Source organism: Hemitrygon akajei, chromosome 6, assembly GCF_048418815.1.
Source record: "Hemitrygon akajei chromosome 6, sHemAka1.3, whole genome shotgun sequence".
NCBI classification, from domain to species: domain Eukaryota; kingdom Metazoa; phylum Chordata; class Chondrichthyes; order Myliobatiformes; family Dasyatidae; genus Hemitrygon; species Hemitrygon akajei.
In genome coordinates, this window is record NC_133129.1 from 48333536 (window position 1) to 48361274 (window position 27739).

General features: G+C 39.4%; 1 protein-coding gene across 1 annotated transcript in view; it reads left to right on the forward strand.

Annotated features, from left to right (window-relative positions):
* LOC140729061 (uncharacterized) overlaps positions 1-27739 on the forward strand; it is a 124284-nt gene that overhangs the window by 49885 nt on the left and 46660 nt on the right. Inside the window, exons 6-11 of the mRNA XM_073048342.1 lie at positions 1247-1541; positions 2991-3122; positions 7066-7805; positions 11453-11651; positions 18268-18441; positions 23721-24667. Coding sequence (XP_072904443.1) covers positions 1247-1541; positions 2991-3122; positions 7066-7805; positions 11453-11651; positions 18268-18441; positions 23721-24667 — 2487 coding nt within the window. The remainder of the gene's footprint in view (positions 1-1246; positions 1542-2990; positions 3123-7065; positions 7806-11452; positions 11652-18267; positions 18442-23720; positions 24668-27739) is intronic.

A 27739-nucleotide genomic window follows, 5' to 3' on the forward strand; every position in this document is an offset into this window, starting at 1 on the left:
GTAACATTCTAGTAAATCTGCTCTGTACTCTCTCTATTTTGTTGACATCTTTCCTATAATTTGGTGACCAGGACTTACAACCTGTTTATCAGCCACGCCTTCCTCCCTCTGGTCCCTGCCTCCTTCCATTTATTCCATGGTCCACTGTCCTTTCCTCAGATTTAATCTTTTTTCAGCCCTTTGCTTCTTCCACCTATTACTTTTCAACTACTCACATCATTCCCATTTCTACCCCTCCCCTCCCTACCGATCTTCCTCCTCTCACCTAGATTCACATATCTGCCGCCAGCTCATGTTCCTCACCACCCTCTCTTCCCCAGCCTTTTCTTTTGATTTCTGTCCTCCTCCTGTCCAGTCCTGATGAAAGGTCTCGACCCAACTTCACGATTGTTCCTTCCATAGATGCTGTCTGAGCTGCTGAGTTCCTCCAGCACTTTTAGTGTGTTGCTCCATTTCATCATCTTCAGTCTCTGTGTCCCTGTTATTTTAATATACATTTTGCTACATGCAGTATGATGAGAAAGACAGCACGCCGGTGGAGCAGCTTGCACATAGCTGAACATTCTTTTTTAACTTTGTCAGAAATTCAGAGTCCAGGAAGCACTGGTATCTTCATTGTGAAATCTATAGAAGTCCTCCACAGGGATTAAAATGTTTAAAATAACATGCTGTCAACTCTTTGTAATGTTGACTGAATTTCATATTATTTATCATCTACCATTCTAACTTCAAGACCTGTAAAATTCACAGCCTAATACATAGAACCTTAGCAGCTGTTACCTTGTTTACCTGAATATCTTATGCTGTGCTACATGACTCCCTATGTTTTGTTGGTTACACCAAGTATACATTTTTTTCAGCTATGATTATTTCAAATAAATCAGATAAATATCTGGTGAATACAACATGATAAGCTTCAAGTCAACTTGGGTGTGAATTGAGAAGGCAGATTATATAAGGGCAAATATTGAGACTGATCCTTTGAAGGGCGAATTATTCTCCGTAGACCATGCAATTTGTTGTTCATCATCTTCATTAAATGGTATTTGCAGCTATTGCTAGCATTGCTGTTTATGAAGCAGTTTGCTGATGTTGTGTTCTTTAGTGACTTCCGATGACAAGCAACCTTTGCACTTTGCCATTTAGTGTTTGTGTCTGCATATCAATTAAAATGAAAATTGTTTTTTAAAATTACTGTTTCCAGAATTTTAATGGGATGATCATTTTATGTATTCTCCTTTTAAAGGCTCAAGCAGTTCAAAAAAGCAGACTGCACTTCGGGTAGAACCAGTAGCTATTGTTTCTGACAAAGCCAGTGCAGGTGACTATGGTGATGGTGTTTGCATCTCTGACGCTAATCAAGATGGAAAAGATTTTGATGAACCAGAAAGATCGCTCCTCATTGATGTAGAGGCACTAGTATTGGAGGCTGATGCATCTCCTGCAGAAAAGTTTGGGACCACTTATGATGTAGAAACTTCAGTCGTCAACTCAACTCCATATCCCTCAAAACCTTCACAAAATTCTAAACCAAACATGAGGTATGAATCTAGTGTCTTAATATAATAAGAATTGAGTGATAGTATACAGACTTGGGGAAAATATTAATGGTAGCAAATTTTCCAACTTTTCCAGAACCACTCATTCTTTTGACAAGGATGCTTAAAAAAAAATTACATGTTAAAAATACAAATAACTTGCGGAATTCACAGTTTAAGAAAACAGTTGCTGGCAACTTGTAAAGCACAATCCCTCTTTAAAAAATCTAAATGTAATATATAGACTTTACAGCACAGAAATAAACCATCGAGTAGTAGAGGAGGCTTCATTTGAGCCTCCTATTCTTTTTAATCTAACCATCAGCCTAATCTTGTTTTCTTCTCACTAATATGTTAATACAATTTTCTCTTAAATGCACGGATGCTATTAACTTCAGCTTGTTGTAGGCTGTTCCTATCCTCTCATTCTTTTGGTAAAAAAAACACTTCATTTGAATTCACTTTTTTTGGTATGATAATCTTACATTGATGAACTTTAATTCTGCATTTTTCCATAAGTACAAACACTGAGTACACTTATTGAAATGTTTTAAACTCCTCCGATTGATCACCTTCCCTCATATGCCTTGTCCATTAACCAACACCAGCATGTTAGTTTTCAAGCTAAAGGAGACCAGATTGATCATCCTTCCCTGAGAAATGAGAGATGCAATTGTGCAGTTGTGGCAACCTTGTAAATTGTTTATTTTATTATTATATCTCCTCTCTCTGTTATCTTTCGCAGAACTGTGAAGAGTTGGAAGCAAATACTATAGCATTGTTTTTGAGACAATTTGACAGACACATGAACTTGCAGGGAATAGAGGGATACAGGCTTTGTAGAAGAAGGTGTACTGTTTAAAATAGCATTAAGATCGGCACAGTCATTACGGGCTGAATGGCCTATTCCTGTGCTTTATCTGCTGTGGGCTTAACCTTCTGAAATCCTTGCTAATGTTATAACAGTACAAGTCTTTATTGAGACCACTTTTGAGTATTATGTGCAGGTTCGGTCAGCCAGTCGCAAGGAAGGATATCATTCAGCTGAAAAGGTTGCAGAAAGATTCTTGAGGATGTTGTCAGGACTGGAGGACTTGAATTATTACAAGAAGAGGCCAGATAGGCATGGACTTTTCTTTTCCTGGAGCATAGGAGGCTGAGGGGCTGACTATATAAAATCCACATACTAATTTTTCCTTTGTATCTTTAATCATTCATGATGTGCTGTCATTGTTTATTGTGTTTTTAGCGGAGTATATTTTTCCCAAGGTATACACTCGTGTTTCCTGTTCATTGTCTGTGACATATTTGCCAACGTTATTGTTCATTTTAGTTTTTCTAAATTCCATTTCCAGTGTTTTAGTACCAGATATTTTGATGTATAGTTTATATCTTTCATATGCAGGTTTTGACATTACTACTGAGCTCATTTTATAAAACTACTTTCCATAGGTTATGTTTTAATACAAGTGTAACACCCATAGCTGTGAAGAGTCCTAACATAAGAGCTCAACAGAAGAAGATTGTCTCAAACGCTTTAGGAGTTGAAGAACCCAAGACTTTGTCAAGCTGTTTTAGAAAGAAGTATGTATATATTTAGATATTTAATGCACACCAATGTTCTCTTAGCTTTAAGCTGAATTGCTTAACTGTGGATTGTCAATGGATGTTTCGTCTTTCAGGACCATTGCATTTAACCCTAGGTCTTTACTTCTCTGACATGTGCAGAGCTTGCTGGAAATTTGTGAAGATAGGAAATCTCTGCCTCAACCTAGGGATATTGAAACCATGGTCAGCACCACTGCTTGAGGTCAGTTAAGTCAGAGGCACAGGCTAGCAATAAGGCTTCCAATGTATTTCAGTGATTCATGTTTTGAGGCAGTGAACTATTCATTCACAAATGAGCTATAGATTTTTATAACTGTAACTTTTAAATATGGCTGCATATTTTAATATTTATTTTATGTTTTTATTCATACAGAAATTAGTCTAAATCCAGAGCTGCTATCTTAAGTTATTAAGATGGAGAGTAAAAAGCCTACTACAGCCAGTAAAAATAAAAGAGAGATCAGGAAATGGGTTATAATGGAGGAGGTACCAGACCAAGCCATCGAACCTATTAGGTTCTCTGTGTTCCGAGTGGACAGGTCCAAAGACCTCTCTGGGAAACGTAAAGATGGGGGAGTATGCTTCATGGTGAACAATGCTTGGTGTGACCCAAATCTTCGTGCACACCCTCAAATCCTTTTGCTCCCTGGATCTGGAGTACTTTGCTGCTATGTCAACCTTGCTGGCTGCCTAGAGAATTCACTTCTGTTATTATGACAACTGTGTATATCCCACCACAGGCCGATACCAACCTGGCTGTCAATGAACTATGAAAAACCACCAATATCCATGAAACCACACATCCAGTGGCTGCTTTCATTGTCGCTGGAGACTTCAACCAAGCGTCGTTGACTAGAACTTACTTGAAGTTCTACCAACACATCGAGGTGAACACACGAGTACGAAGCATACTCGACCACTGCTGCTCTCCCTTCTGCAACCACTACAAAGCACTTCTCCACCCTCCGTTTGGAAAGTCTGATCATTCCTCCATCTTGCTCCTGCCCGTCTACAGGCAGAAACTGAAACAGGAAACAGCCATAGTGAAAACCATCCACTGCTAGTCCAAGCAATCAGACTCAATGTTACAAGACTGCTTTGAGTACTTCACCTGAGAGGTATTTCAAGCTGAGAACATCCCTGAATATACAGAAGTGGTCATGAGCTTCATTTGGAAGTGCATTGAAGACATTGTTTCCCAAAGTTGGTTTGATCTACCCAAACCAGAAGCCTTGGATAAATAGTTAAGTGCCTGTTGTTTTCAGCACAAGGGATAAAGCCTTCACCTCCAGAGACCAGTGGTTGCTCAAGAGATGCCACTATGATTTACATAGAGCCGTCAAGGTGGCAAAATGGCAAGACAGTGATAAAATGCAGTCACAACTCTGCAACAATGACACACGCAGCGTATGGCAAGGACTGCACACCATTAGGACTTAAAGAGGAAACGCGGCAGTACAGCCATCATTGCAGCCTTACTCCTGGATGAGCTAAATGTTTTTTATGCTCTATTCGAGGTTGATGAGACTGGACCTCTGAGGAGAGCCACCGATGAGACCTGCTCCTTGCTCATCTCCAAGTCTGAAATACGTAGAGCATTCCAACATGTAACCAGCCGCACAGTAGCAGGGATGGATGGCATTCCAGGAGAGTCCTCAAAGTGTGTGCGGAACAGCTGGCTGGTGTGTTTATGGACATTTTTAATCTCTCCCTCTGCAATGTGTAGTGCCCTCCTGTTTCAAATCGCCCATCATTGTCCCTGTACCTAAGAAAACCAAGGTTGCATGCCTGAATGATTGGTGCCCTGTTGTACTTACCGCAATTACAAACAAATACTTTGCAAGGCTGGTTAAAGACTACATTTACAGCACACTACCACCCACACTGGACCCCCTACAGTTCACCTACTGATGGAACCAGTCTACTGATGTCGCCATCCTCACTCACCTGGCGTAGAGGGACACATATATTAGAATGCTTTTGCTGGAATACAATTCAACATTGAACACCTTAATTCCCTCCAAACTTGACAGGAAGCTTAGAGACCTCGGCTTGCATCCCGCCTTGTGTAGCTGGATACTAGACTTCCTATGGGATCGCAGAAGGTGTAAGGATGAGTGTAATGATCAGTTGCCATTTTTTAGTGTAGAGAACTTTTCAGCATGTCAGAACTTTGCTGCTGGATTCCTTACTAAGTCTGGAGAAATGGATCGACAGATGCTTTAAGTATCTGTGAATCTGGGAAATTCATCTTTCTCTCACCAAGCTGAGGTTTGAATGACTGAACAGCAAACAGCTTGTATTTTAACACTTGCAGCATGAACAGAAATTGCAGTGTTAATGGCAACCCACTTCCCAGCGCACTCGATCCAGCTCACAAAGTGGCACGTGCCGGCATTGAGGCTGGCCCCAAAAAGGGCACCAGGCTTTTTTCACCAGCAAGGGAAAAAGCCCGCGCACGGGACAGGACTGTGAATATGCGCCCCCACAGCATTCCCGCCCAGGGAGGGCGGGAACAGGAAGGCTTTAAAGCAAGGCCGTGTAGTTTGAATAAATCTTTTTTGCAACTGCAACTCACTGACTGTGTGCTGTTATTTCAGCGCTGTGTGTAGCACACCGCTACAGTATTTTCCAGTCTGTAGGAGAGATTGTGATTTGTTTCAAAATTTAAGTTGGATTGTTAGAATTGTCCACAAGACTGTTCAGGAGAGGCTCTCCGAATCTTACATAAAACCAAGCAGGTTGGGATCTAAAGCTGACCAGAATGGCATCCTTTTTTTTAATGCTATTCAGTCTGCTTGTATAAATCAAAAGTTACTGGTAAGTTTCATCATATTCCAAAATAGTGCAATTGATTTGAAAATTGAAATGAAATAGAACGTGAATGCAAATGAGCAAGAATTATGAACAATGTATAAGTTTCTACAAGTATGCAAAAATCACAACTATAAATGTGAGTTCCATAAACAGGAAAAAGATGAATTATTATAGAAGATATGTAAATGGCAATGATGTTTAACAAATATTTAGTGCATTTTCATTGTAGGAGAAACAAAAAAATATAAAATTGCAAGGAACCAGGGATCAAATAAGCATGAAACACTTGCTATGACCGAGAGAAAGGAGAACTTGATATGACAAGTTGACATACTCTAGATGTGCTGGCAGCAGAAAAAATAAATGCTTCATATTGGAGCTGAAATTTGGTCATATTTTCAGTACAGAGTGGAAAAATATGCCAGTTCTTCAAAGTAGCACTATAAAAACTTGGTTGTTATTCTAGTTTACACCATGAATTTAACAGGCTGAATAGGTAAAATTTTGACTTTTGAGTGCAAGATGCAGCATTATTTCTCCATTTAATTTCTCTGCATGGGTTCTACAGTAAACCACCTTGTTTTGAGCATAAACTACAGATACAAGAAAAAGGAACTAAAATAGGGTAAACATACATTTTTTTCTCATGGAAGGAGGTGAAGAAGAGCTCTTGTCCATTGATTCTCTCTAAGGATCACTGAATGAAGGGTCTCAATCTGAACTCTCTACAGATGCTGATTGACATGCTGAATTAGTCAATCATCTTGTTTGTTGCTCCAGTATTTTTAATCATGCACTGGTTTTAAGTTTATCATGGTCTGGCAGATCCATTGGCTATGGCATGTGGATGAAAGATGATTGGGATTTGACTTTATGGGTGTGGATGCGAAGTCTGTTTCAGATTTAATGTCCAGGTACCAGATAATGCAATTGCACATTGGTCAGGCAAGTACCGGTATGTCTAAAGAAATTTCAAAGTGCCCTGGTTGGACTTATATTGGCTGTGGTTAAGTTTTAATTTTGTACCTCAGCAGATCTTTATTTGAGCAATCAAGTCAATGTTTAAAAATAATTAATAAAGTTAATCACATTTGTTTTACAGACCAACTGTTTTAGGATTGACACAGCCACCACAAGTTGAGCCACTTGTTCTTACACCAAAGTGTAATGACTTTGAATTTGAATTGGTGGAAGAAGGGAGCTTCTGTTTTGAATCATGGACTTCCATACCAAGGAAGGCACTGAGTCAGAAACCCATTGCACAAGAAAAGAAATCTATCTTAGATGTGAAGAATATAACAAAGAAAGAAAAGCACCAGAAAGCAGATGGAAACCAAGTTGCTGCCTCAGATGTAAAACAAAGGGAACCAGCAAATGAGCATTTGCCCCTTAATAAACAATCAGAGGATGCAAAATCTTGCCAACAAAACAAGCAGGGATCTAGCAAAAGCTCTGTATGTACTGCAAAGAATAATACTGAGAGAGAGTTACAAAATGAACCTTCAGCTGCCTCTAGATGGTCTTTGACCTCCAAGAAAAGAACAGAATTGGGATATGCAAAACAAAGAAAGTCAAGAGAAGTGTATGTCAAGTCTCAGGAGAACAGAGAGGATTGTGATGCATTCCAGGAAGATTCACTTTTATGCCTTGTAAAGAAGACTAATAAAATGGATCCTAATGTACTTGAGCAGGGTGCTTTAAGTTGTAAGAACTCTGCAGAAGCTGGCAGTTCAACCAATTTAGCCAAAGCAGATGAAAATAACAGAAAAATGCCTAGTAAAAGGCTTTGCTCTAGAATTGACACTCCAAGCAAGCAGTCTTTGGCTAAAAGACCAATATCAGGTATAGTATGTATTTCCTAAAATAGCTTGTGATTAGTTCTACTTTTGTCGTGGTTTTTCGTGCCTTACAAATGACCAAGAGACGCAGAAGATTCTTCAAGAAGGGTTAAACTTTAATTTGCAAATCAAAGCTGAGACAGTCATTGAGCTAGTCGCTGATTGCCCCCCCCCCCCCCCCCCGATCCCCGGACACTGCAGCTTTTATAGCAATCTCTAGTTGCATACTGCACGTACATCATGTCCCTTTTGTTCCTATCAATTGGCTTAATCATGTTTTAATCTACATCTCTTAGCTACCTCTCATTAACACACCATTGTCTTCTACATTCCTAAGATTTCATTCTACTAAATTGAGTACATGCATAGAAAATAATAAACTCAGAACTGAGCAATGTTCTAATCTACATCTCTTAGCTACCTTTCTTTAACACACCATTGTCTTCCACATTTTTAAGACCTCGGTCTCCTACCAAATTGAATACATGCATAGAAAATAATAAACTCAGAACTGAGCAATGTTCTAATCTACATCTCTTTAGTTCTTTAGCTACCTCTCATTAACACACCATTGTCTTCTACATTCCTAAGATTTTATTCTACTAAATTGAGTACATGCATAGGAAATAACTGACTTCATAGTTAAAGTTTATACTTTTATACTCCAATACTTTTCCTACTAAAATTGATTCATATGTGGTATGTCAGCCAAACTAAATAGGATTACTTTACTTTAAAGCTTTGAATCATGTTTTGTGCTCATATTTTTCTGGATATTGTGTGCATTAATATCCTTTTGAGCTTTACAGCTATGTTGCAAATAGAAGCAGAGATGGGTTTGACTTTCCACACAAAATTCATACTTTACTAGTAATAAGCCATTTTGCAGTAATCTTTTTTGAATAAACTTGAAGGGCTAATAACTATTGGATGTTGGTATCTCCTCCCCTGGGCAGTCCCTTGGGATTGAGGATGATCTTGTTCAATTCTAGAAGTTTTTTTCAGTTCTGAAGTGGATAACGAGTCCATTGTGGGAATTGCAGATGGGTAAGTGTCAGCTAAAGGCCGGGCAACTGAGTAGTGAGATGGTCTGCTTTTCAGCTGCTTGTACAGGGCCTTTGCTCCCAGTGTGCGGTCTTAAGGTTCTCAAATCCATCTTGATCATTTCTCCTGCATTTGTGGGCCAGAGATTCCCTGGAGTCACTGGGGATGTATTTCTTCATTGATGTTTTGAATACAGTCTGAAAATTTTGCCCCTCTGCATGGTAATCTCTTATTTGGAATAATCCAGTGTTGAGTATGTGAATAATGTTTATTGCTCAATATTGTAAATAAGATCTAACCAGGGGATCTTAATACTGGTGGTGGTGGCTTAGGTGAGGATATGTAAATATGTTTGCTTGGCCTTCCAGTGAATTGGGAAATTTAGCAGAGATGGTTTGATGTTATTTTTCTAGTGCTTTAATAAACCTGATTTTGATACTTCCGGTCTCAGAGGCCTATATGAGGATAAAAACCTGGCAAACCATGAGTTTTGTGCTAGATCTAACATCTTCATCTTTAAATACCCCTTTTCCACAATTAACCAAAGGCTGTGCTCATTCATTAAGGCTGTAGTGCATCATTGGTATCTGCCTTTGCTGAGAGGTGATTCTTGAGATGCAGCTTCCTGTGATCTGTCACTGGATGTAGTCTTAAAATAAATTAACAAAAAACACTAATTTCCATTCAGGTTTTATATAACATTCTGTGTTCATTTTATCTACCACATTTGTGAACTCTCCGATACCTTTCTGATTTTCTGCTTAAGGAAATTGATATTATTTGCTTGTTACCAGATCTTAATTTCTTTATGAAAGAGAATCAACTGAGGGCTCAGTGACCTTACAGTTAAAAATTTTAAAGCGAAATTCTACAGTTATTTCTCATTAAAATCAAAGATTACTTTTAAGCAGTGAGCACAGTTATGATGCAGGGTTTGCACTGAGTTGCTATGATCTGTTGCATTTGGAAGTACAGAATTACTAACACTTGAATCTTGTGGTCTGAGGGAGTTACTTTAATTCTTGTAGATGTATTGTAGTTTTTAACAGTTAAATGTTACAGTTGAATGAGGAATATTAATTGAAAATCATACAAATCACATAACTTTGGGGGAGGAGTTGGTTAGGCTGTCTTTTCATTGAATCTAGGAAATTCAGTACAGGAAGCTAATTTGCTCATTGTGGATTTTCTTGTTTTAACTCAAAGGGAATGTCTTGATATCTGAGAAGTTCCTTTAGAGTTAAAATGTTGGTGAAATGAATAGGAAATTTTTGATAAATTGAGACTGTCTGGCTCTACTCAGTGCTAGTTTTTAATCACAGTGGAAATTCAGTGTGGTATTCTCCAAATGCCTTTTAAAAAGCAGGTCATCCTTTAAAAAAACTTTTGATCTGAAAATTCTGAGAGAATTGTATTACTTCATATTAAGTGTTCTCATGTATTTGTTATGTAAGTGTCCAAATTGGTATAAGTTCATTTAGTTGCAACCACTGGTTTAATGTTCATGTACAGGATCAAAAGTAGATTCTTGAGACTGAATGTCTGTCCTGAAACAAGGGTGTTCATTCCTTTTGAGGATGAAGGAGGCACCTTATGGTTCCTTAAGGTTTGTTATTGCCAGGAGGTGGTAGTGGGGATATGCTTCCAATACCTATTAAATGCCACCAAATAGTTTTGTGACCTTCACATGTGGTGTAGCTACTAAGCCTGGCAGAATAGTTTCTACTGATAGGAGAAGGGACGAAGGTGGGTTACCAGCACTTTAAAACCAATGGCTTTAGGCAGATAGGGCTCATTAGTCATGGTTGGCAGCTCATCTAGGAGAAGGAAAACTGAATTCAACCCTCTGCTGCCTTGCAGCTATACCCACTCATGAAGAAGGCTTCTGGAGTAAACCCTAAGGAAAAATCTGGAGATGGAGTCCCTAAAGTAGTTCTATGAGTCCAACGCTGATTGGCAACTCCTGCTATGTCACTAGTGCCAATCTATATCGGTCTCTGCCGTTCCTTTGGATTCATCAGCTGCTTGGAGAGGGGAAGCCTGCTACGTGGGTAACAGCTTGGTCTCCATATCGTACTGCTCTGGCTTGCGTATTGCCAATGGAGAGTCTCAGTGAAACGAGGGGGGTACTCTTCTTTTCAAAAAGGGAAAAGCTTGTATCCATTACTCCAATAGTCCTTCTCTTTTCTGGCCCCATAAAAAGTTATATTACTGACTGACGTAACTTTGGTTAGCTACTTCCTTGTATTAATTTGCTGACTTCCTTTTAAAAGAACAAATTTACTTTTCCAAAGTAATGTTTTATATTTTCAGCAGGAACTGTTTGAACAATTATGTTATTTTAAATTGTCAATGTTTTTATTGCTTATCACTATTGTGGAAAGATTTATTTGGAGCCCTCTTGATAATGACATTATGTCAGAACCAAGTCCTGATGAAGGGTCTTGGCCCAAAACGTCGACTGTTTACTCTTTTCCATAGATGCTGCCTTTCCTGTTGAGTTCCTCCAGCATTTTGTGTGTGTTGCTTGGATTTCTGCAATGTGGAGAATTTCTCTTGTTTTAGATAAAACGATGTAACTTATTTTCTGCCCTACTTTCGTTACAGACCCGTACACTAAACGTGTGGATCTGGAATCTATGCCATTAGCTCAGACCACAGCAGATAATAATGATAATGATGTATCAGCTGGATTTGAAACATATCAGCTAAGAAAAAGCGTGTATAGTGGGAAGAATAAAGAAACTACCATTGTGAATGGATCTCCAGCTCTTTCAAGACTTCCACAGAAAATTAAATCAAAAAGGTAAAATCAATATATAATTCCCTTTATAGTTTTCCATTTCTTCTGCTTAAAGCTAATTCCCTCTTGCTGAAGCATGGTTCTATAAGTACGATAGATTTTCACTCTTTTACACAAGCAACTTTCTGTATTTGTAAGCTGAATAAGTAAGTTCCAGTATGTGGACTGAGCTTGACCATTCCTCATGCATAATTTTTGTTGGCAATGAAAATGGTATTTATTTGAATTCTTGATTTTCACACTGAATATTACTGTGCTTGTTTTCTACAAACTGGTGTGCACCTTACTTGAATCTGTTCAGTTGTGGACCTATATGGAACATAAACCTACAAAATATTAAATAAATCTGTTTAAAAATGGAGTCACTAAGAAACTGTCAGGAAAAACTTATAAGCAGTTATACATTCAAGATTTATGTTTATTCATCTTGAGCTCACAGGAACGCTATATTCGAATGTGGATATATTCATGTATGGTTGAATGATAATTGAACTTGAAATATATAGTTAATTTTGCTGTTTGCGTTTACAATCAACACACACATTTAGTGGACTTGGACTAAGGCCTGCAGACATGGGTTTTGCCTTCCCCAATGGACTTGCAGAAATTCACAGCATTGGTTCCAGCCAATGGGTCTTGACTTCTGCATTTCTGATTTGACTCTTGGGCCTCAGTCATTGGATATTTGTTCTTGAACTCTGATCCCATTGATTTGTGGGCCCAGGGGACCATCGGAAATCCTGCCAGCACAAAACTCCAATTCCAGAACCCACTGACAATTCAGTGAGCTGGGAGGAGGCTCTTGTCCACCTTCAACCGCCCAGCATCTGACCATGAATGTCCCACAACCACATCAGTGGCCTGATTTTTAATTCCCTCTCATCATTGCACATAAACCCTAACCTGTCTTCCCTTTCTGTCCCCAAAACAATCCTCACGAAGCTAAAAAAATTATAAAAACTGAGCCATGACTCAGCAGATGATTGTATAAATATTTACTGCCAAGAAAGTTGGGCACAACAGAACTATCTCTAAAACAGGAGAATTTTTAATTAGGCAAGATTAAGGGTGATAAAATGCTAGTTAATTGATTCCATCTGTGAATTTTGAATTCCCCTAAAGAGAAGAAGCACGACTGGATATGCTTAATAACTAATTAAAATAAGGTACGTTGCAAGAGTATTGTGAAATTGCTAAAATTATAGCTATTTGTAAGAAGGGAGATGTAACAGGATTATTAAATAATAGACCAGCTGGAATCAATGAATAAGAAAGAAGCATGAAGAATCAGGGATAGTTATTTGGCTGCAAGACAAGAAATGCAGATCAATGAATCAGAAGAAAAGCAAACTTAAAAGGATTGTTTATATGTAGAGGGTGAGAATGAAGTTGTGCTAAAATGTATTAAATCATAAATGACTTAAAATATCAGTAAATGAAAAGTTCTGATGAGAGATCCTGGACCTGAAGTATTGGTTATTTCTCTTTTCACACCTTTCCCTCCTGAATATTTCTAGCGATTATTGGAGAAGTTACTAAAAAAGCTTCTGAAGGCTTAATTGGGGATATTGAGCATGGATTTGTTAAACGAATGACTAGATCATATAAGACTATCAGATAAGATATAGGAGCAGAATTAGGCCCATTGAGTCTGCTCTGCCATTTCATCATGGCTGATCCATTTCTCTCTCAGTCCTAAACTCCTGCCTCCTTTATCCCCATAACGTTTCATGCCCTGACTTATCAAGAATTTATCAACCTCTGCCTTAAATGTACCCAATAACATGGCCTCCACAGCTGTCTATGGCAATGAATTCCACATGTTCACACTCTCTGGCTAAAGAAATTCCTCATCTCTGTTCTAAATGGACGTCCCTCTATTCTGAACCAGTGTCCTTTGGTCCTGCCTCTGCCTGCAAGGAGTTTGTACGTTCTCCCCATAATTGTGTGGGTTTCCTCTGAGTGCTCTGGTTTCCTCCCACAGTGCAAAGATGTACTAGTTGGTAGGTTAATTGGTCATTATAAATTATCCCATGATTAGGCTTGGATTAAATTGGGGATTGCTGAGTAGTGTGGCTTGAAGGGCTAGAAAGGTCTATTCCAGTCGTCAAGTCAACTTTTATTGTCATTTCGACCATAACTGCTGGTACAGTGCATAGTAAAAATTAGACAATGTTTTTCAGGACCATGGTTTACATGACACAGTACAAAAACTAGACTGAACTACGTAATAAAAAAAACACAGAGAAAGCTATACTACAGACCTACACTGGACTGCATAAAGTGCACAAAAACAGTGCAGACATTACAATAAATAATAAACAGGACAGTAGGGCAAGGTGTCAGTCCAGGCTTCGGGTATTGAGGAGTCTGATAGCTTGGGGGAAGAAACTGTTATATAATCTGGTCGTAAGAGCCCGAATGCTTCGGAGCCTTTTCCCAGACGGCAGGAGGGAGAAGAGATTGTATGAGGGGTGCATGGGGTCCTTCATAATGCTGTTTCCTTTGTGGATGCAGTGTGTAGTGTAAATTCCTCATTTTATCTCAATAAATAAATACATTATAAAGCCTCAACATTACATCCTAGTTTGTATATGCTAGTTCTCTCGAAATGAATGTTAACATCATATTTGCCTTCCCCCAACACCAACTCAACTTGTGAATTAACCTTCAGGGAATTCTACACAAAGACTCCCAAGACCTTTGCACATCAGAATTTTGAATTTTTCTCCATTTAGAAAATAATATGCTTTTATTTCTCTACCAAAGTGCATGGCCATACAGTTCCTGGCACTGTATTCCATCTGCCATTTCTATGCTCATTTTTCTAATCTGTTTAAGTTCTTCTGTAGCCTCTCTGCTTCCTCAACGCTACCTGCCCCTCCACCTACCATTGTTTTGCCTGCAAATTTGGCCAAAAATCCATCAATTCCAATTCATTGACATATAATGTGAAAGGAAGCGGACCTAACACGGATCCCTGTGGAACACTATGGTCTATGGCAGCCCTTTTATTCCAACATTTTGCCTCCTGCCAATCAACCAGTGCTCTATCCATGTAATATAGTGAGCTCTTAAGTTGTGAAGCAGCCTCATGTGTGGCACCTTTTCAAAGGCCTTCTGAAAATCCAAGTACACAACATGTACCGATTCTCCTTTGTCTATCCTGCTTGTTATTTCTTCAAAGAATTCCAACAAATTTGTCAGGAAGGATTTTCCCTTAAGGAAACCATGCTGACTGTGATCTATTTTATCAAGTGCCCCCAGGTACCCCGAAACAACATCCTTAACAATCAACTTCAACATCTTCCCAACCACTGTGGTTAGACTAACTGGCCTATAATTTCCATTCTTTTGCCTTCTTCCCTTCTTGAAGAGTGCAGTGACGTTTGTAGTTATCTAGTTCTCTGGAACCATGTCCTAATCCATTGATTCTTGAATGATCACTACTGATGCCTCCACAATCTCTTCAGCTAGCTCTTTCAGAACCCTGGGGTGTAGACCATCTATTCCAGGTGACTTATCTACCTTCAGACCTTTCAGTTTCCTAAGCATCTCCTCCCTAGTAATAGCAACTGCCCACACTTCCCCTTGACACTCTCAAACTTCTGTCATATTGCTTGTGTCTTCCACAGTGAAGACTGATACAAGATACTTATTTAGTTCATCTGCTGTATCCTTGTCCTCCATTACCACCTTTCAAGCATCATTTTTCAGTGGTCCTATATCTCCCCTCTCCTCTCTTTTACACTTTATATATCTGAATAAACTTTTTGAATCCTCTTTAATATTATTGGCGTGCTTTATCTTCGTATTCCATCTTTCCCTTCTTTATGACCGTTTTTAATTGCTTTCTGTTGGTTTTTTAAATGCTTCCCAAGCTTCTAACTTTCCACTAATTTTTGCTCTATTATATGTCCTCTTTTTGGTTTTCATGTTGGCTTTGACTTCTTGTTAGCCATGGTTGCATCATTCTGCCTTTAGAAGTCTACTACTTCTTTGGGATGTATCTATTGTTACGTACCCCGTAACTGGGTGTCTGACCAGCAGAGAAAGAAGAATCTGTTGGAGTCTGGTGGTACCAAACTAAAGGTGTTTATTAGTAAACTACACAATACAATATCAAAAATGCAAATATACGTATAAAACAAGATAGCAGTAATAAACCTAAAAGTGTAGGAATAATAATAATCAATAATAAACAAGTTCTTTCGATGTCTAGGGGTAAATGAATTGTCATAGGAAAGTATAGAGTTCAGTTCATAAATGCTGAGGTTATGGTTGTATTGAAATCGTTGGGGAGAGAGAGAGAGCGAGTGAGATGTAACAGCAACAGTTGCGGCAGGCAAACCTTTTGTGGCTTTCTTGAATCCGTCGTGTTGTTGTGATCATTCAGTTATGACCCCTCTGTTCTTCAGCTAGACCGTTCTTCTGTGGTGGACTCATCACTCTGGCATGAGTGGACACACACACAAGTCCCCACCGGCCCTGCTGTAACACTGTGAGCTTTACTGACCGATCTCCTGGTTCGGTCTCCGAAGCCCCCACATTTCTGTGGGTTCCCAACACTCAGTCAGTGTCCACTGGTGTGTCTGAAGGGTGTCTCTCCAGACCTGTCTTTTATCCCCACTCACGGGGTCTCAGCTAGCCATCAACTCTGAATGACCGTGTCCATTAAATCAGGCCACTTGTGCTATCTCCTGAAGTATGTTAACAAGCAAAGTAAAGTCCTTGTAGTGGAAGGTAAATAATCCAGGAAGAGTCAAAATACAGTAAATCAACAGTCTCTCTCCCCCTCTTATCTGTAGCAGATGTTTTTGCCTGTGTTTCATCTCTCTCTGTCATGAGCAGCATAGCAACAGCAATAGTTCGTAGTTCTCGGGGGGGGGGGGAGAATAGTTAACTCTGCACCCCATTGTCCATCAGGTCTGTTCATCACTCATAACACTATCTATGCTGCACCTTCCATATTGCTCTCAGAAAATCCAGCTATTGCTGCTCGTCATCCACACACTCACTACTCTCTGCGTAAAAAAAAACTTACTCCTGACATCCCCTCTGTACCTACCTACTGTGCCCTCTTATGTTAGCCATTTCAGCCCTGAGAAAAAGCCTCTGACTATCCACACAATCAATGCCTTTCATCATCTTATACACCTCTGTCAGGTCAGCTCTCATCCTCTGTCATTCCAAGGAGAAAAAGCCAAGTTCATTAAACTTATTCTCATAAGGCATGCTCCACAATCCAGGCAACATCCTGGACTGGATGATGCAACAAGACAATGATCCAAAACATAAGAGTAAATTAACAGTAGAATAGTTTAAAAAGAAGAAAATTCATGTTTTGGAATGCCAAGTCAGAGTCCAGACCTTAACCCAATTGAAACACTTGCTGGAGATTATTATTGCTTAAGGAGGTTCCAGTAGAAGTGGTAGAGGCAGGTTCGGTATTGTCATTTAAAGTAAAGTTGGATAGGTATATGGACCAGAAAGGAATGGAGGGTTATGGGCTGAGTGCGGGTCAGTGGGACTAGGTGAGAGTAAGCATTTGGCACGGACTAGAAGGGCTGAGATGGCCTGTTTCTGTGCTGTAATTGTTATATGGTTATACTATTATTAAATACAAGGGTACACATACTTTTGCCAGCCTGGACAGTGAATAATTCAACAATGTGTTCAGTAAAAGCATGAAAAGTACAATTGTTTGTGTGCTATTCGTTTAGGCAGATTGTATTTGTCTACTAACCTGTCTCAAAACCACCTGTCAATTTTTACCCTTTGCTTCTTGTCACCAAGCCCATTTCGATCCAACCTACCACTCTCCTTCAACTCGGCAGGCTTTTACTCCCACATCAGCTGGCCTCATCCTCCAAGAGGATCATGACTTTGTCATAGGGTTTGGAGGCTCGCATGCCTCAATAACCCAGAGTGCTATGTTGGCTGTAGTGAGAACGTTATGCTCCTGGTAGCGTCATCCATGCAAATAGGTGAAAGGGTAGAGGCCAGAGTAAGAGTAGTCCACTGGTCCTCCAGTTCAGGGTTTCAGCTCAGGGCTAACAAAGCCTGACTGATAGAAAAAAAGTAATGAAACAGCAATGAAAAATCCTTCTACGTCTGAGTCTCAATCCAGAACTTGCATGCCTGACGGTAATGAAAATCGACCTACTGACATGATGAAGGAAGCCCTGAGCACCGCCAGAGATAGAGGACCTTCACTGCAGCCCTAAACGCCAGTGGCGTAATGGGCAGTAGACAGCTGACCACATACCTCTGTAATTCCCCTTTACTCCACTGTAATACTGATACATTTATCTTTGTTTAGAATTTAGAAGAATAAAAAGGATATCTCATTTAAATTTTTAAAATCCTGATAGGATCTGACAGATTATGCAGAAAAAAAATTGTTTTCCTGCTGTATGATTAATACATTGATGATGGCATTTGGGGTAATATTATGTTGTTATATACTTAAATTCCATTGGTTCTTGATGGGTCATGTTACTATAGAAAGCTGCAGCAACTTCTACTTAAGAAATTAGGATTGCACATTAGTCTTGCATGTTGCCACATTTCCTAAATGCTTTGTTTAAGTGTTACTCATTATTTTTTATTGCAATAGAAGCTTAAATACAAGTAAAACACCTGGGGTCTTGAGCAACTTTTTTGTGAATCAACAAAAGGGATATCCATCTGAGAACGTTGTCCCATCTGAGAACGTTGTCCCATCTACCTCTGGACTTGAAAAACAACAGAAAGAAGCACCACTTATTCCTCAAGCAAGATTTGGGATAAAGTAAGTTTTCATCTTATTTTCCAGAACGTTGTGACAGATAATTATTATGACATTTTAAAACCAGGAACAGTCATGGCTTTCAATTGGCTTACTTTTGATATTTTTACACTTGGGGAAGTACTTCTGAGATAATAATCTAACCTTTATTCCATCTGAGAAGGCAGAGAATTTATTTCTCCAGTAGAGATCCTGTGACCATAGTATCTTCCTTGATAAGAGTGAACCTGGAAAAAAAATCATGAAGGAAAGTATTATGGAAAACACACAGTCATAGAAAACTACAGCATAAAAACAGGCCTTTGGTCCATCTAGCACGCGCCAAACAATTTAAACTGCCAAATCACTACAACCTGCACTCAGACCATAGCCCTCCCATTCATGAACCTGTACAAACTTCTTTTAAACTTTGAAATCGAAATCACATCCACTAGTTGTGCTGGTAGCTTGTTCCACACTCTCTCCACCTTCTGAGTAGATAGATAGATAGATACTTTATTCATCCCCATGGGGAAATTCAACTTTTTTTTTCCAATGTCCCATACACTTGTTGTAGCAAAACTAATTACATACAATACTTAACTCAGTAAAAAAAAATATGATATGCATCTAAATCACCGTCTCAAAAAGCATTAATAATAGCTTTTAAAAAGTTCTTAAGTCCTGGCGGTAGAATTGTAAAGCCTAATGGCATTGGGGAGTATTGACCTCTTCATCCTGTCTGAGGAGTATTGCATCGATAGTAACCTGTCACTGAAACTGCTTCTCTGTCTCTGGATGGTGCTATGTAGAGGATGTTCAGAGTTATCCATAATTGACCGTAGCCTACTCAGCGCCCTTAGCTCAGCTACCGATGTTAAACTCTCCAGTACTTTGCCCACGACAGAGCCCGCCTTCCTTACCAGCTTATTAAGACGTGAGGCGTCCCTCTTCTTAATGCTTCCTCCCCAACACGCCACCACAAAGAAGAGGGCGCTCTCCACAACTGACCTATAGAACATCTTCAGCATCTCACTACAGACATTGAATGACGCCAACCTTCTTAGGAACCTTCTTAGTGAAGAAGTTACCCCTCGTGTTATTGGAGTATAAAATGGAGTATAAAATATTATGGAGTATAAAACTTGTATTATTTGCTGTGTAACCAAAGCTATGTGAAATGCTAGGAATGTAGAAGACAATGATGTGTTAATGAGAGGTAGCTAAGAGATGTAGTCAGCTTTGAAGTTTCCTATTTGCTATGCATGTACTCAATTTGATAGGAGACTGAAGTCTTAAGATGACAATGGTGTGTTAATGAGAGGTAGCTACAGAGATGTAGATTAGAACATGATTAAGTCAATGGGTAGAAACAATAGGGACAAGATAGTACGTGTGATATGCAACTATAGCAACTGGACCAGGAGATTGCTATAAAAAATGCTGTGTCCGGGGATCGGTGGGCAATCAGCGACTAGCTCAATGACTGTCTCAGCTTTGATTTGCAAATTAAAGTTTAACCCTTCTTGAAGAATCTTCTGCGTCTCTTGGTCATTTGTAAGGCACGAAAAACCACGACATAATTTCCCTTAAACATTTCACCTTTCACCCTTAATCCATACCTCTAGTTGCAGTCTCACCCAAGCTCAGTGGAAAAAGTCTGCTTGCACTTACTTCATAATTTTGTACACCTCTATCAAATCTTCCTTCAATCTTCTATGTAGGGAATAAAGTTCTATCCTATTCAATCTTTCCTTATAACTCAGGTCCTCTAGTCTCAACAACATCCTTGTAAATTTTCTCTGTACTCTTTCAATCTTTACATCTTTCCTGTAGGTAGATGACCAAAGATGCACACAGTACTCTAAAGTGGGAGTTACCAATGTCCTGCATGACTTCCACACAGCATCCCAATTCCTGTACTCAGTACTTTGACCTATGAAGGCCAATGTGCCAAATGGTTTCTTTATGACCCTATCAACCTGCAGCCACTTGCGTTACGTTATGGACCTGTATTCCCTGATCCCTTTGATCTATCACATTCCTCAGTGTTCTACTGCTCCCTATGTATGACCTACCCTGGTTGGTTCTCCCAAAGTGCAACACCTCACAAGTGCCTGCATTAAATTCAATCTGCTAATTTTCAGCTGGTCCAGATCCTGCTGCAAGCTTTGATAGTCTTCTCTGTTCACTACACCCCCAATCTTGGTGTCTTCCACAAATTTGCTGCTCCAGTTAACCATATTATCATCCAGATCATTGATATAGATAGCAAACAGCAATGGATCCAGCACCGATCCCTGTGGTACTCCACTAGTCACAGGCCTCCAGTCAGAGAGGCAACTATCTACAACCCACTTTCTGGCTTCTCCTGCAAAGCCAATGTCTAATCCAGTTTACTACTTCATAATGAATGCCAAGCAACTGCCTGTGTGCAACCATATCAGCTGCCTTGCTGAAATCCATGTAGCCAACATTCACTACTGTGTCTTCGTCAACTTTCCTAGTAACTTTCTTGAAAAACTTTATAAAATTAGTTAGATGCAACCTACCATGCACAAAGCCATGCTGACTATCCCTGATCAGTCCTTGTCTATCCAAATACTCATATATCTGGTCCTGTAGAGGGAAAATTAGTGGAAGGTACTAAGTTTTTAGTAGTAATCCATAATAGCAGCTACCTTTGATGGGAGGGGTTTCTCACCTTCTGCAGGGATGTGATGGCAGAGAAAGCCAATGGTCGACAACCCAAACTAGGATTTAGCAGGTTAATAATCAACCTGTGTTGGCTTAAGCGGATTTGGAAGCACTGGTGACAAGTATGTCATCCAGGTAAACAGAAAGAAAATTTAAGCTTTTAGTACACAGTTCCTCAGCCATTGGAAAGTCTGCTGCATTTTTCAGTCAGTCTAAATAGCATGTGCAGAAACTCAAAAAGGCCAAATGAGGTTATCACAGCTGTTTTGAGAATGTCCTCCAAGCACATAGGCACCTGATGATAGCCCCTAACTAGATCAACTTTGGAAAAAATTAACTAGAAATGTCTTGAATGTGTGGGACCAGGTAATGATTAGGGGTGGTGGCCTAGTTAAAGTGTATGTAATCACAACGTGAGTGGCAAACACCATTGGGCGTAGAGCCCCTAATTAGATCGACTTTGGAGCACTTTAGCCAGGATGAAGTCCCATGTGTAACGTCGCCCACTGAAGCAGAACATCACCCATTGTGTCCCATAAGTCTGGATCTTGCAATCATTGGCGGCCTCCAGTGAGGTTTCATCACTGTTTGTTTTTTAATTAATAGGCAACGCACAGCTGAGTACCTGTGTCGCACAGGAAGCGGTGCCCAGAAAGGGTGTCTGTGATAGACAGTAGATGATCCTGGCAGCTGGAATCCACGGTGTTCACAGATCGCTGTTGTCTTGAACTCGATGTAGGACTGTTGTCAGGACTCCAGCTTCGGATTTTTCCCTTGGGGTTTACTCCCAAAGCCTTCCCTATGAGGGGGTATAGCTGCAAGGCAGCGGAGGCTTGAGATCAGAGCTTTCCTTCTCCAAGATGATCTGCCAGACATGGCTAATGAGCCCCATCTACCCGAAGCAACTGGTTTTAAGGTGCCAGTAATCTGCCTTTGCCCCTTCTCCTGTCAGTAGAAATGGTTCTGCTGGGCTTAATAGCGAAGCCACGCATGAAGGCCAGGAGCTGGGCTTGGTTGTCGGAGACTATTTGTGGCGCACCATTCGCAGCATTAAATAAGTAGTGGGAGCTTGTCCCCATTAGCACCCCAGGCTATAACAACCTTAAGGAACACATTTTATTGAACTTCAAAAACTACACAACAAAATTGTGCGTAAAACGTTTTACATAACAATGTCGTTATGTAAGACCAGCCTCTTAGAATGAAATCCCAACTCAGTGTCAGTGGTTGTGAATTATGTACGTTTCTCCCAATTAGGTTATTCTACGATATTTATTGCTGTCTTCCTTAATTTTAACTATATCTAAATTTAATGTCATCTATAAATTTTCAAATTTTGTTTGCAATTTCTATAAGCATATATTATTTACTGATGTACACTAGTGATGTAACTTCAATCCCTGAAAGCTATTTTATCATATCTTCAACAAATGTGATTTATGAACAGCATGTGGATTTTCTGTTACTGCTGAAAGGAGAACCGTATGGCTTCAATGTTGAATTGTTCTGTCATTGACATTTCTGAAATAGCATGGGACTATTAATTAGCTGCCTTGATTTAATTTAGTTGGGCTAGTAGGTCTTATTTGGACAATGTTGCTGAGCCAAAAAGTTCCCTGATAATCTAGTGCCTTTACTAACTCAGGGTGTTATTTTTATGATTAATTTTCTCATGGAAGCAGTATGATGAAGCAAAATTTACAAACATACAAAAATCAAAATGATTCTATGTTTCTCACTCTCATGTACTGTTATAGATTGTAAGATGTGAAACCATTAGCTTTTGTGGAAACTTAACTGCATTCTAAATAATGCATAGCCATAAATGGTTTTCTTACGTTCAGACATCTGGTGGAACTGTAAGTGCTTAAGGACAACTGGCCTTCTATTGGACATGTAACGTCAAGCAACTGATGGCAGCAGAGGAATTCCCTCAAAGCTGCAGAGTCCAAATTTGATCCTGACTTTGAGGATTGTCAATGTGGAAATTTCAGATTCTTAATACTGTGGCGACCCACTTCCCAGCGCACTCGAACCGGCTCAGAAAACGGTGCGCGCCGGCAGGGAGGCCGGCCCCAAAAAGGGCGCCAGGCCTTCTTCACCAGCGAGGGGAAAAGCCCATGCGCGGGAAGGGACTGTGAATATGTGCCCCTATAGCATTCCCGCCCGGGGAGGGCGGGAACGGGAAGGCTTAAAAGTGAGGCCGCGAATTTGGAATAAAGCTTTAACGCAACTGCAACTCACTGCCTGCGTGTCGTTATTCCAGCGCTGTGTGTAGCACACCGCTACAATACCATGATTTTTGCTGATGGGTTCCTTGTACCATCTACATTTTAAAGACCTGACAGTGGGTTAATTGGCCGTAGTAAATTACTACTTGCTGTAGATAAGTGGCAAAATAATCAAAGGGAAGTTTATGTGAGAACATGAGAGAATAAATTAAGAGTGTGTATGAGACTGGGATTTTGATGCTGGGAGCTGGCTTGGTCTTAATGTACCTCTTGTGTTATAATAAGTAGTGTCTATTGTCATACATTAGTTTAGGTTTAATGCCAACAATAGTCTTGATGCCAGAGAAGAATGTGATTTTCTTTTTTTTTCCACAGGTCTGCTTTATCTGCATTACCACACCCTGTTGCACAATTTACTCCTGTTACTTCAGCACCCAACACTGAATTTGTATTTGACTCGGAAGAAGAGGAAAACTTCTGTTTTAAGTCATGGATTACAATACCAAAGAAAGCCTTTGTACAAAAGCAGGATCCAGTTGAATTGGAGAAGGAACGTGTTGTGGATGCAAAGACAACAAAAAACAAGGAAAGAAAACAGAAGGCGGCAAAAGAGAAAACATTCACTATTCAATCAAAGATAAGTGATAAAAATCAGTTAGCTCAGAATAAAAAAAACAAAGCAAAATATGAAAATCAATCTCGGAAACGTCCTGCATATCCATTAAAAAGTACTACTGAGAAGGAGCAAAAGGAAGTACACAATGAATCTTCATTCCACTCACCTCCCAGACCAAAAAAATTGAAATCTGCAAGGTCAAGGAAAAAATCTGTAGTTGAATCTGATAGAGATAAAAATCAGGAAAAGTTACAAGAGGAATTACACCAAGAACCTCATTTCTATGTTACGGGATCTAAGGACAGAACTGAAAAGGCTGAACTTTTTGATCAGAGTACAAGTGCTTCTAATAAGTTTTTAGAATCAAACTCAATAAATTTGGCTTCATCCCATTCAAAACACTTGTTGCCTTTTGATAAAACAAAGTTAGAAGGCAAAAAAGGAAGACAAAGAAAGAAATTTGTGGCCAAGTCTAAAAGAGCCAAAGATCAAGAAGAAATTAAGGCCAGATTTTGTGTTCAGGAAAATGAAAATGGAATGGAAGAGTCCGGAATGTCTAAGCAGAATACAATTCCAAAGAACCCCTCGGAATATGGATATTCAGTAAAGGATTACAATGAAAAGAAATCAAAGCTGCCGTTATTTGCAAAATCAGGCTCTGAGAGCAAAAAGAGAACCAAAAAGAAACAAAAACAGAACCCAACAGGTAACAATTTATTTAGAAAAATTGTCATTTCAGCCTTATGAAAATACCCAGTACATTGCTGTTTAATATTGTAGTTTCAGTAGTTGGCCAATATTCATTAGTATTTAGTAAAAGAAAAGTGGCTTTTCTGAATCCAAAATGATCAGTGACTATCACAAATTTTTAACAAGCACAATATGAAACAGAATTTTCCCATCTTATGTTTGCATGCATTTTTAGTTTGCTTCAGGCTGCTAGCATGCATCAGCTTAGCTTGCTTCAGGCTGTTTCCATTTACTTCAGAAAATTGCATAATTGTATGAAAATAAGATTCTTGGGAAAAGTCTCTTGCCTGTTATTTTTTGGAACTTTATTTTCAAGGCACTGTCAAGTGAGGTATTAGTCTTCCTTGGCTTAGTTTTTTATTTTCTGTATGCCTGTTTGAAATGCTTTAATGTGTTTTTCTTCTTAGGGAACATTATGTCGCTATATTGATACAGATTATCAAATCCCAAAAAAGTTTTTTTTGAATTAGAGAATGCCATTTGACCTATAAAGCCTTTTTAAAACTAATGAACAAACTTTGCTGAATGACAGTCATTGATAACATACAGTCCAGCTCATAAGCATAAGAAGCATTGACCAAAATTGCAGCATTATCAAATTCAAGTTCAAGATTGTTTAATGTAATTTCCAGTACACAAGTGTAAAGGAGAACAAAATAATTATTACTCTGGATCAGATGCAGCACAAAAAACACATAAAGATAAACATAATAATAATGATTTAAAAAGCACAATAAATATAACTACATACGCTAGCTTATTTATATTGATTGTATGTCCATTAAGTGACGCTAGATACAGGAGTATGGAGTGGTGGGTTAGTGGGAGTAGGTGTTGATCAGCCTTACTGCTTGGAGAAAGTAACTGTTTTTGAGTCTGGCATTGATGCTGTGTAGCCTCCTCTCTGAAGGGAGAGTGGCAGACAGTCCATGAGCAGAGTGGGTGGGATCTTTCATGATGTTATTGGCCCTTTTCCGGCACTTCTCTGTATATGGGACAGTACGGTAGTGTATGGCTAGCACAATGCTTTACAGTACAGGTGAACCAGACACTAGGCCACGAGCTCTTCCACATCCTCTCTGTAGGCTGTCTGATCATTGTTGGTGATGAGCTCCACCATTGCTGTGTCATCGGCAAATCTGACAATGTGATTACTCAGGTGTTTGGCAGTGCAGTCAATTGTGAGCAGAGAGTACAGTGGGCTTGGCTCACAGCCCTGGGAGTCACCCATGTTGAGGATAATGGGGAGGGAGGAAGGGTTGTGCATCCTGCCTACCGGAGGTCTGTTGGTTTGGAACTCCCAACACCCAGTTGCACAGTGGTGTATACTGTATCTATTGCTATGGGAAACATTTGCATTCTCTAAATGAGAGTTTGCATGGGTCTTTCTGGTATTGTCCTTAGTACTGTGCTGACTCTTTCAACTGCTGTCTGCAATATCTAATTTCTGTCAAATGGCTATCTCAAAATAGTGTGGTCTATATTGTTGTGGATGCAACCTGCTGCTGTAGATGTCTTAACATATTGCTTATCCACACTATTGTTTTCGTATACATAGGGTTGATTAAGATGACTTGGCTGAGAGGTATTATGCAAGGAGGACCAGACTCTATGTTTGTTGCATTGCTATCATAGACCTTTGGGACTGTTTTAAATGTTTGTGGAATTGTTTCAAATGTATCTGGTCAGATATTTAAAAACTGTTCAAATAGGGTCAATTAAATAACCAATTAAAATAGGAATGACTATAAATGCGATATAAAAATAAATGAAACACCATAAAATGTTAAATAACTCTCTGTAAAAAGGTAAACTGGCAAAGATAAGTTTTATTAGGCTCAGAATCTGATTCTGCTGCCGCCTAATGTAAGTAAGTATTTAATAAGTACCTTTTATAAACTGAGGAATATGATGAACTGTACATCTAGCACATCTGCTCAATGCATCATTGCTTTGATACTATGCCCAGTGGTGAGTCCAGCTGAAGACACAGGAGGTCATACATACAGGCATCTTTTCTGCAGATTGTTTTAAAATTGTTATACTTTGACTATGCCTGTTTTGTGATCTGTTGAAATACTGATTGAAGTTTGCATTTCCATAGCCAGCTGGCATTAAAACTGAGCGGACCTCTGGATATCAGATTTGGACATCATTCACTTGTCCAGTAAAGTCCATCTTACGAATATCTAAACATGTGCCTAAAATGGGAGAACTGTCAAATGGCCAAATCACATAATATGCTGATAAGTCAAAGAGAATCCTTCCTTACATTTAACTTGCAGATTCCTCCATCAAGATATGTAGAAATAACCTGTATCACATGTCACGACAAATTTATCAGTGTGCTGCACTGAGATATACAGTTGGGAGGAAAAAGCTCACATGGTGTCAGATCTTCCTGTCTTATGTTAAATCCTGTTAAATACTACTTGCTCAAAGCAAGGTCACATATCATTGCTGGATGAGGGACTTCAGTATTCCTCACCAAGTGGTTAGTAAAACTGTCGTTAGTAGAGTTGGTTGAGACTTCGAAGGACATAAGTTTATCAAACCAGTACTATAGTGTGTGTTAGTAGAATCAGAAACAGAACTATAAATAAAAGATGATGAGCTGCCAGAGGAAGTGTTTAACAATACTTAATCATTTATAAGATATTTAGAGAAGTACATAGTTAGGAAAGGCTTGGAGGGAAATGGGCCCAACATAGACAAATAAGAATAGCTTAGATGGGCATCTTGGTTGGTATGCATGAATTGGGCTGATGAAATCTATAGCACATTACAGGCTCTTTGGACCACAATGGTGTGCCGACCATTGTAACCTACTCTACATGCTGCCTAGAGTTTCCCTACCGCATAGCCCTCTGTTTTTCTAAGCTCTATGTACCTATCTAAGAGTCTCTTAAAAGACCTTATTGTATCTGCCTCTACCACTTTTGCAGGCAGTTCATCCATGCACCCATCACTCTCTGTGTGGAAAAACTTACCTCTGACATCCATGGCATATTACTCTATGACTATATAA